We start from the raw sequence: 11166 nt of genomic DNA, 5'->3' as shown, positions 1-11166 counted from the left end.
GTAAATACGCATCCATCGGGTGCAGTACTTGTTACTGCTCCTCTTGCGGACGATTCTACGGTAGTATCTACAGCAGAGGCCAGCGCAGGTTTATTGCCTGGGTTAAGGTCCTCTTCCCTGGAACTGTCTAATTCTTCTGTGGTGGTCCCACTCCGAACAGGGCGAGTAGGGGCAGGTCAACATTCCAATGTGCATCACCTACCATGAACTATGGGGACCAGGGATGTAAGAGCGCCGGACTCTCCGACGTGTGGGGCTAATGCCGTTATGGCTTTGTTTAGGCCGTGGAATTAGGGTCTTGTGTGGTAAGACTCTGTAGATGTTTCACCGTGGGGACGACGATGACAAACGGGGGGGTAGACTGTAGCAGTACTCTACCTCTGACGTAATTCATTAATAGAGGGAGTGTCTTTTTAATTACGCTCATTTGGTAGCATATAAAAGGGGCCGTAGTGTCGCTATGTGTGTGCGTCTTTTCTGCGTCAGCAAGAGAATCACCTTACTTCCGGCGGGGCGTGTGAACTTTTGCGAGGGTGGACTGAGGAGCTTTTCGGAACGCCTTCAGCCATGGCTGCTTCCATGGAGATGCATTTAATATGCAACAGTCGCTGTGCCAATCGCATTACAGGTATGTTTTGACTACGAGCGTTTAATTGTGTGACCGTTAGTGGCTTGGCTCGTTCTTACATTTCAAGGTGCGGGCCAACGTGTACGGGACGTTGCAGTGGGCTTTGGGTCTTGTCTAAACCTTTGTGGAAGCCTGTCTGCTGGCTGTTCCGGTTTTCTGCATTCGTTTTGCTATAGAGATATATTATCATACCTTGCCACAGTGATGATTATCCTGTTTCGGGGAATCAAGGGAGACTGAATTGTACGACTCGGCGGTTGGATTGGACCAGCAGATCAGCGTTATTAGGTTGTTGCAGCTTCTGTGTAGTCGCACAGTGCCTGCGTTCCTCTAACTGTTTACATTTACAGCGTTTAACACCCGCAGGATCAGCTGGACCGTGGTTTGGGACCTGTGGTGTGGTGCCTTTTTTTCCATCTGTTGTAAATGTGTTGTGAGTAGAAAACTTCAATTAAAGTCTTAAGCTAAGCGGCGTGTAATAGACGATCAGTCACCTCACTGCTATCAGTCATTTTCTGAGTTTCTTTTATTTTTATTTGTGCTTTGATTCAAGTTGTATTTTGTTTTCTTGTGGTTCTTTTCTTTTCTTTTCTTATTGTGTTTTGACCTGGGGTTATTTTGTATTCTTTTTCTTTTTCTTTTTTTGTAACGCTGTTGTCTACTGTTGCCTGGTTTTAGTCAGTCGGCAAATTGGTTGTTGCTGTGGCCGGATGCAGCGTGTAAAATTGTTGTGTAATGTGTTTTTAAGACCATTAAGTGTTTGTTTGGTTTAATTTTTTTATTTTTTCTTCAGAATTGGTGTGGCCAGTTGCAGAGGATTGGCATCTCCCTGTGTTGTGGTGGTGGGTTTTTGGCCTGAATGCTGTGCTCACAGTGAGGTGTGGCGTGCTGTGGTGTGAGTGTGCACGTATGATTGCTGTCTCCATCCTGCTTAGAGGTGCCAGCCCCAAATTCTGAAGTGGTAATGTTTACGCGTTGTTAGTGTGACTCTTTATTTTGTTTATTTTGTTGATTGGTATGTTAAAGTTTGTTTTTATGGTTTCAAAATAAAGTGTTAATTCTTTTTACTCAACCCATGTCTGATACCTGACTCAGCCGTAACAAACTTGTGAGCCTTGTTCTAATGTGAAGGGCTTTCCCCGGAAATAGGCCCCCGGGTGGCGTAGTCGGTAATTGGGTAGCAGTCCCTTTATTCTTGCGGTCTGTGTATCTGTGTTACAGTGTGTGTGTGTGCAAGGGTTAAGAAGTGATAAAAACTTCTAGCAGACCTAGTTAGGAATGCCACATGTAGCAGAAACAAAGGAAACAAAAACAGAATTGCAAGATGTAAACAGAATTGTGTAATTTTGTGAATGAAGTCAGATTTCTGAGAAAAAACAAACTCACAATTGTGGGGAAAAACAGAATTGTGAAATAAAAGATGCGGTTCACTTGTTCATTTTGTTAATTTTTTATTCCATAGCGATAAAAAAACAAAAAAATCAATCTTGGGAAGTATACAGAATTTTGTGAAAAATGTCAGAATTCCTATAGAAAAAAGTCAGAATTGCAAGCTTTTAATTACAAGCTTACAAGTTCATAACATGCAATTGAAAAAAGTCATAATAATGAGGTAAAAAGATGCAATTATTATTTATTTATTTATTTATACTTTTTTAAATTGCAAGATATAAACTCATATTTGTGAGAAAAAAAGTCTAAATTGTAAGATATAAGGTCATTCACAATTACCTTTAGTTATTAGTTATTTTCAAACTAAAACTAATAACAGATTTTTGACTGGTTGAGAACGAATGGTGTTAAATGTCAGTGAAATCAAACTTATAGCAGTCTGTAAATATTAGCCACATTTCAAGAAACTGTGATAATTATCAGTACACAAACTCCTCCACAGTGTTACATAGATGCAGAAGTATTGTAGCAGGAAATGATGTCGAATTCTGGCTGCATTTCAGAGACAATAAGATCAGAATCATTAGGGTGCACGAGGAAACCAGAGGCATTCGGAGGTCTTGTTTTTCTCATGCATTGAACTCTGTGTGGTGTGGGATTTCTAGCCCAGCACGGCTGGATCTGGGCCAAATCCATCCACAGAAGAAGGACATTAGACAAATTCTACCACTTCTACCACACCAGCCATGGGACTGTGCGATAGACCTCCTGCCTGGAGTCAAATTACTGAAGGGTAAAATCTACTCCTTATTGATCCCGGAGAGCAAGGCCATGGTTCATTCGACCATCCATCTCTCCGGCGACTTCTAGCTTCTTTGTGGCCAAGAAAGAGGGAGGACTTTGACCTTGCATTGACTATCGCAATCTAAACTCCCAGACGGTAAAGTTTGCTTACCCCCTTCCTTTGGTCCCAGCAGCACTCGAGGAACTGCGTGGGGCTCACCTGTTCTCGAAGCTAGATCTTTGCAGTGCCTATAATTTAATCCACATCCGTCAGGGAGATGAGTGGAAGACAGCATTCATTACTCCATCAGGACACTATGAATATCAGGTTATGCCGTACGGGCTCTCCAACTCGCCTTCAATCTTTCAATTTTATGGCACTAGAGGAGTGGCGGCACTGGCTGGCGAGAGCAAATCATCCATTTGAGGTCATAACGGACCACAAAAACCTGCAATACCTCAGAGAAGCAAAACGCCTAAACCCCAGACAGGCTCGATGGGCATTATTCTTCACTCGATTCAACTTCATCGTCACATACCGTCCAGGCCATAAAAATACTAAAGCCGATGCTCTATCAAGAATTCACTCACCTGACCCTGTATCTGAGGATCCAGAACCTGTGCTCCCTCCAGACCTCTTTGTGTGTCCTATCATCTGGTCTCTCGATGATGGCATCTGTGCCGCCACCGAAGAAGAACCTGCTCCGCCGGGAGGTCCAGAAGGTCGAACATATGTACCAACTTCCCTCAGGATTTCCCTTCTGGACTCTATACATGCGTCTTCGGGATCAGGTCATCCAGGCAGGCAGCGAACCCTCTCACCCCTCGAGGGAAGGTATTGGTGGCCCAACATGGCCCAGGACGTCACCCGATTTGTGAAAGGATGCTCAGTCTGTGCCATTATTTCAACACACCGTCGTCTACCTGAGGGCAAACTGGTGCCACTGCCAATTCCGCAGCGACCCTGGTCCCATCTAGGAGTTGATTTCGCCACTGACTTACCTGCCTCTAATGGCTTTACCACCATCCTCGTTGCAGTAGATCGATTCTCCAAGGCCTGCAAACTCATTCCGTTAAAGGGTCTATCTACCGCCCTTGAAACTGCAGAGACCCTCTTCAACCACGTTTTCCTTCACTTTGGCATTCCAGAGGATATAGTGTCAGATAGAGGGCCTCAATTCATCTCCAGGGTCTGGCGCTCATTCTTCCGACTGTTGGGAGTGTCGGTTAGTTTGTCTTCTGGATATCACCCTCAGATGAATAGCCAGACTGAGCGGAAGATCCAGGAGGTCGTGCGCTATCTCAGGGCCTACTGTTACCACCGGCAAGACAGTTGGAGCCAATACCTTCCTTGGGCCGAGTATGCACAAAACTCACTTCGTCAGGAGTCCACCGGCCTTACTCCTTTTCAGTGTATACTCTGCTACCAACCACCACTATTCCCTTGGTCAGGAGAACTGTCGGGATACACCTCTCTATCAGCCAGGGGATCGAGTTTGGCTGTCCACTCGACATCCGCCTACGACTGCCCTGCAAAAAGCGGAGTCCCTGCTACATAGGTCCCTTCAACATCTTGAGGCAGATAAATGAAGTGACTTATGAACTCCAGTTACCCAGACAATATCGTATTTCACCAACCTTTCATGTATCCTTACTCAAACCTGTCAGTGATCCTGTTCTCCCTCCTTCCACAGAACCGGAAGTGCCTCCTCCTCCACCCGAGGTTGCCGCCGACGACACCATCTACCGGGTCTGGGAAATCCTAAATTCCAGGTAACGAGGCGGCCATCTACAATACCTCGTCGACTGGGAGGGGTACAGTCCCGAAGAGAGATCCTGGGTGAACAAAGATGACATCCTCGACCCTTCATTAAGTGACGATTATCACCGACTCCACCCTGACCGTCCCGCTCCCAGAGGCCGAGGCCAGTCTCGTCGTCGAGGTTCCCGGACGTCTGGAGACTCCCGTGGGGGAGGGGGTACTGTCACGGAGACACCATCTACAACCACAGAATCAATCACGCAGCCACGTCCTCAATCACCGGAATACTGAGCACCTGCACCTCATTATCACACACTATAAGAGCACACTCACCACTCTGGCTCATCGGCTGGTCTCAAGTTTACTCCTATGACCTTCTCTTCGACTCTGCTAAAGGACTGTAACTTACCTGTGCTCTGCCTATCATCAAGATCTTCGTGTGCTCAAAGAACTGTGGATTGGAAACCGGGTGTCTCAGATAAGACTGTTCTCATGCACTCTCTGCCACATTCACCTTAGTTGCTTCCACGGAGATACCTCTGTTGATATGAGTTTGTGCTTACTTAATAAAAGTGGTTTACGTTACCTGCATCTCTCCTAGTCCTCGTCTTTGGCACACTGTGACAACTATATTTCTGATCAAATAAACATGAAAAAATACTTTTTTACCAATCCTATACATTTTTATTTCAGCTTCTTGTGATTCCATATTTTATATTTTGCAAATGCAACTTGTCAAGTGGCTGAAAAAAAACAAAAAACCTCCAATTAATGTAGATCTGTAATTTCCAAATGAGAAATTAAATTAAGAAATAGTCACAATTTCAAAAATAAACGGACCATTTGTTTAATACATTAAGTGTGACAGTGATGATACAACAGTAAAACTGCAGTAACACGTGTGCTGTGGATGTGTGGGATGAATGATATTTTTTACACTCTGCCAGCAGTCATTCAAGCACTGTTGGTGGATCAATATAAATTTTTCTCTTACAGATGATTATATTTGGCTGTCAGGCAGCTGTAGACCTCTCAGTTCGAGGCCCTGCTGGCCTGGTTCATAATCCAAGCATTGCATTCTGCTTGATGGAGCTGATGTGAGCTGTGCATTGCATTAATGCTGTTTAAGCACGAACTTTCACATAGATCGACATAGCACAGTGTTGCTGTTTTGTTTTTCAAAAGGAAGTTTTGACTTTTCTTTAAACTTTTCTAGGCAGCATGTACCATGCTGTTTTGTTTGTGAAGGGCTCTAGATCGTGATAAGCGGATTCGGGAAAGCAGTATATTGCATCTCTTTTTCGACCGCGTTTTTAAGATAAAACCTCTTATGCAGCCACTCCTGCCTGAATGCAGGAATATTCTGTCTGACTTTAGATTAAGATACAAAATACGATGGATTGCAGTGTGCATGAATCAGATAATGTGTTATTCTAGCTTTATCATTCTTGAATTAGAAACCAGCCTTCTTTGTGTGTTACCAACAAGTCATGTAGGTTTCAATAAGAGCTTTTAATAGAGTTATGGCAAAGGTGATTGAGCTTTTTCCCCCCCAGCACATAGAGGATCAGACGCTGAGATCCTCAAGCCCTTGCAAAAGCTGCTTTCCCCCACAGATTGAAGAGACTGGGGTTAGTTATATTTCTGTATACTTTAATGCATGTTTTTTAGGGTAGGTTTAAGTCCATATAGGCACAAACCTTAAAGTGTGGAGTACTAAAGCTACTGAACATTTGCATTGTTATTTCCCAGGAAAAAAAAGATGACCTTTTACAACAATATGCTGAAGTGTCACACTATGTGGGGTAAGTCGTCACACCATTAAATAGGCTTTTCAGCCTAATATAAACTGTAAACAATTCATGAAAAGCAAAATGTGCTAGGTAATATACAAAATTATATAATTTTGGGCAGCAGAGATTGTGACAACTTGCCCCAACCTTTGATTTGAAAACACAATTCACACCTGGTTTTATTGTTAAATTTAAATGTATACTAATTTAAGGCAGATGTTTAGAATCAATATACAAAGTATGGCCGGCCTTTTGGCACAAAATATCACAGACAGTGAGACATAGCCCTTGTGACAACTAGCCCCGGTCTCTTTAACAACAATATTTTTTAAATAGGGGTTATGTTACAATCACCACATATTCTGAACAGAAACAATTCCACAAATAAAGTCATATTCTTTCCACTTTTTACTAATGAGCTAATTATCAGATACTACCATTTAATAAACACTGCACCAGCATTATTCCCAAGAACTAGAATTCTGTCATTTGGTGTTTATACTCTGCATATGTACAGTAAGTTGTATGGAAAATATACAGTACAATATACAATAGAACATTTAATGTCATTTTTGTTTACATTTATACATTATATGTATTTACAGGGAGTGTTGATACTGTGGTGAAGTCAAAATGTCCTCATTTAATATATACAAACAATATGTACATCAGAGGCACCAAGAATTAATTGAACACTAGAGTCACATTTTACATTTTAAAATGTCTGAATGTCATTGGATTAGAAAAGAAAATCATACCAGATGGCATATTATTTATATATATATATATATATAGCCATAATTAGTTTGCAGATTCCACTTGGTTTGATTTCTGATGACATTCATGCATTTTAATTGTGCCTAACGTGCCCAAACACGAGTCTCTCAGGTGCGCTGCGCAGTCAAGCAAACGATTTTCTTAAAAGCCTTTCTGAAGTCCCTGTTGAAAATCGTGTAAATGATGGGATTCACTGAGCTGTTGCAGTAACCAATCCAAAAGAAGAGCTTGAAAAGCGCCTCGGGCGGCTCGCAGCTCTGCCCGCAGATGGCCTGGAGACTGTAAGTGAAGAAAAAAGGGAACCAGCAGAGGACAAACACCCCCATGACCACAGCCAGAACGAAGGTGAAGCGTTTCTCCCGCATCTGAGCCACTTTGGTTTTCGACGCCACCGCGAGCTGTTTGCTGCTCTGTTCCTGACTGGAAACCCAGGAGATCCGGCAGGTCCTCTGAGGGCAGCAGCGCGCGCCGTCCACCCGCCTGCGCTTGGAGAAGCGCGAGCTCTTGGGTTTGTTGTCGGACGTCGCGCTTTCCTCCAGGTCGATATCATCCAGCTCCTCCTGTCTCTGGTTGCTTTCCGAGCTGTTGCTGCTCGGGGACTCCTTCTCAAACTTATCCTTCCTCACAAAGCACGTCTCGGACTGGGAGGGCTGCCTCTCCAGCCCGTTCTTGGCCACGAACACTGTGGACGAACGCTGTTTGGCGACGCGGTAGATTTTGCAGTACACCGTGATCATGATGAACCCCGGCGCGAAAAACGACACCAGGCACGAGGAGAGGATGTACCAGGTTTCGTCGTTTATTAAACACTCCTTCTCGTTGTGCTTGGTTATGATGAGAGGTGGGAATGAGATGACGGCTGAGATGGCCCACACCATCGCGATCATGGACTTGATGCGCTTCGGGGTTCGTTTCAAGTTGTAGCTCACAGCTTTGGCGACGGACCAGTACCTATCCAAACTGATGGCGCACAGATGCACGATGGACGACGTGCAGAACAAAACATCCAAAGCCAGGTAAAACGCGCACCAGGTGCTGCCGAAGAACCAGTATCCCATGATCTCGTTGGCGAGGGAGAACGGGATCACTAGCGTGGCCACGAGGATGTCCGCGCACGCGAGCGACACGAGGAAGAGGTTCTGTGGCGCGCGGAGTGCGCGGCTTGTCAGCACCGCCACGATGACCAGAACGTTCCCAACAATGGTGACCAGAATGATGACGGAAACCACGAGGATGATGAACGCGGCGGCCGTCTCCGTGTACGGCCACGAGGTGACGGTGATGTTGGCATCCTCCTTCGTTGCATTGGACTGAGTTACACCCATTCTGAGTCCATCTTTCTGACAGCCAGGTTAGTGCTTCCAGACTTCACGCGTTAGGTTGTGTCACCGACGCACTGAAACACTTGAGCTGTCAGTGCGCTCTGGTGACGCGATCTTCTCATGCTTGAATGGCAAGAGCTGTTCATCGTGCTCGCAAATACTCGTAAAATCCCAAGCTGTTTCGATTCGAACAAACTGCCGCGCGAAAAGAATCCCAGACTTGTTGCGCTGCGCGCGCTCCGGAGAGGCTCAACGCAGCTCTCCACACACGCGCTCCACACCGGACTGAATGTGGAGACTTGTGAGCTCGAGCTGGAGATTATCACATGACGTCATGCTCTAGTCCAACCCATCGCTAAACACACACACATAGAGAGTATGTTGTGAATTTATATATTTTGCATGACAACTATAATCACAAAGAAATTCCAACGCGTAATCCAAAATGTTACATTCATTTTTACTATAGAAATGGAATAAATCTTTAATACTCATTATTAACAAAATGTCACAAGATAAGTAGTCTTGCTTTCTGAGAAACTGAGTTTAGTTCAATAAACAAGAACAACCATCTGCCAGTGGACAAAAGTGTTGATATTTGTTGTTTTATGAATAAACCCACCTACTTTTTTCAGTTTCTGAAAACAAGACTTAATTTCCTAAGTTTGCATCTTAAGTAGGCTAAATGTTTCTTGATTTAAAGATGTTTAGATATTTAAAATGGGAAAACAAGACAAAAATACAGAGGAACATATTCGTTGGCAGTGTATGAAACATTTAATTCCATGACTTTATGAATTTAAGACTCTCTGCTCTGCTCTGACCCATTTAGGGTTTTTATTCATGGAAGGAGAATTAAGATATTTTAAGTTATTTTTTAATAACCTTTTTAAGACCCACAGAAACCCTGAAAATAATGCCCTCTGCCCCCTAATTATTTTGGATCTTAAATTTGCTTTTGGAAAAAGGAAGATAATTATTATTTTCTCTTTTCTTTCTATTTAGAACATGTCATAGAATACACAGAGGAAGCGAAAGGGATAAACTTTATGTTTGTCAAAGCTTTCGGAGTTTGGACCTCTTGTAGTTTCTCTGCATCAGTGGTAACCTCATCCTCGGTGCTGTTGTCGTCCCATGTGATTTTTTTTATGTTTGTTTTGATTTCTGGGTCATCCTATGAAACTGGTGCTATTTGTGTGTAAAAATAACTCGAACAATGACTCGCTGATGCAGCTTTGAATGTGTCAGTATAGACAACACAACAAAAATCCAGTGACTATTTTATTTTCCTGTTTTTTTTTTCTTTCACTTTCATCACGAGGAAGCCTTTTTTTGCCGTCTCTCTCCCTGAGTCTTCAGATTTAGCAAATTCTGATAAAAGCAAAATATATCTGTATTTTTAGATGTTAGTTTACGTAATGTATTGTTAAAAATACATTAGGTTGTGACTCAACCCAGTTGCATTATTTTTCTTTTATTTAAGTAATGAACTATTTTAAGTGGATATTTTTAGAAATATCAACTTTATATTCAATTTCCTAAGAGTTTTATGACCTTGAACACAAGACTTGTAATGTCATATTAAACTGTAAAACGGTCTGCTCTGGTACCTTTCTGAAGGCTATCATTTATTAAAAGGTTATTCATTTAGCTGAATGCAATGCATTAATACATAAAGGCAATAGGCCTATTTATCTGATTGAATGCTTAAAATGTACTTAAACACCTTTTCAAACTGAAAAAGGCGAAATTACCTCTATTCTAAATCTAAACACTGACTGGCCTTTAAAATCAGGCCACAGTTCTGCTGAGCTCAGACATTTTATGACCTGAATAGAAAATAAAATTGTCCTGGTTATGAATACAATGGACAGTCTTTGATTAAATCTGAGTATTCAAACAAAACATAAGTGTTTTAATTTACGCTTCATTATATTTTCACAATGCTCACATAAATGTGTTAACTCAGTTTTATACTGCTTTTGTTTTTCAATTGAATATTAATGCTCTTCTTGACATCATGTCTCATCAGAATTACTCAGAAATAACAAAATCCATGGCATAATCAGACAGAAACAGATTTGCATTTTGAGATAGTGAATTGGTGGGTTTTTGTTAAATGTGAGCCAAAATCATCACAATTAAAAGAACCACAGACTTAACCACTTCAGTCTGTGTGCTCTGAATTTATTTAATACACGAGTTTCACAATTTGAGTTGAATTACTGAAACAAATGTATGGAAGCATATAGGTAGCGAAATTCAATTTAAAATGCAATATGCAAAATGGCAATGCAATATTCAAAATGGCATTGTATTTCTGTATTTAAATTTACATTTTCCATTACCCATACGTGCAAAGTTTGGTGCAAAAGTAAAATGAAAATTAAATTATATAATTTACATTTGGCATTTCCAACAGTAGTCTTAATATGTAAATTGCATGCACATTTGAACGCTTTATAAGTTGCGAAATTAAAATGAAAATGTATAACACAAATTGATTTGATATGTGTAACATGTTCAAGCAGAAATGGTAGCAAAATGATAATTTAAATGCTATTTGTCCTAAATGCATTTAGACTAACAGTTAGAACACTTAGGATTGCATTTTCATCATGACGCCGTGGGATATTTGTAGCAAAATTCAATTTGAAAATGCATTCCGAGCTGACCACGCCCACCCTCCGTCAATCATTGCTTCAAGGC

The 11166-nt window shown here is 42.0% G+C and overlaps 2 protein-coding genes across 2 annotated transcripts in view; one reads left to right on the top strand and one right to left on the bottom strand.

Moving 5' to 3' along the window:
* Positions 1-361: 361 nt before the first annotated feature.
* The window catches only part of LOC107678651 (nuclear factor 7, brain-like), a 40342-nt gene continuing 29537 nt past the window's right edge, over positions 362-11166 (top strand). The window contains exon 1 of the mRNA XM_016474004.1: positions 362-628. Within this exon, the coding sequence (XP_016329490.1) occupies positions 568-628 (61 nt within the window). The 5' untranslated portion in view covers positions 362-567. The remainder of the gene's footprint in view (positions 629-11166) is intronic.
* Positions 7159-8728, bottom strand: LOC107678652 (alpha-2 adrenergic receptor). Its single transcript, XM_016474005.1, has one exon. The coding sequence runs from the start codon at positions 8458-8460 to the stop codon at positions 7243-7245; it is 1218 nt and encodes a 405-aa protein (XP_016329491.1). The 5' UTR covers positions 8461-8728; the 3' UTR covers positions 7159-7242.

The sequence above is a fragment of the Sinocyclocheilus anshuiensis genome, unplaced genomic scaffold (genome assembly GCF_001515605.1).
Source record: "Sinocyclocheilus anshuiensis isolate Anshui unplaced genomic scaffold, SAMN03320099.WGS_v1.1 scaffold877, whole genome shotgun sequence".
Taxonomy (NCBI): domain Eukaryota; kingdom Metazoa; phylum Chordata; class Actinopteri; order Cypriniformes; family Cyprinidae; genus Sinocyclocheilus; species Sinocyclocheilus anshuiensis.
This window is presented reverse-complemented; position numbering and strand designations above follow the sequence as displayed.

Excerpts from the sequence above, each read along its gene's own strand:
- LOC107678652 (XM_016474005.1), bottom strand. The coding sequence starts at position 8,460 with ATGGGTGTAACTCAGTCCAATGCAACGAAGGAGGATGCCAACATCACC.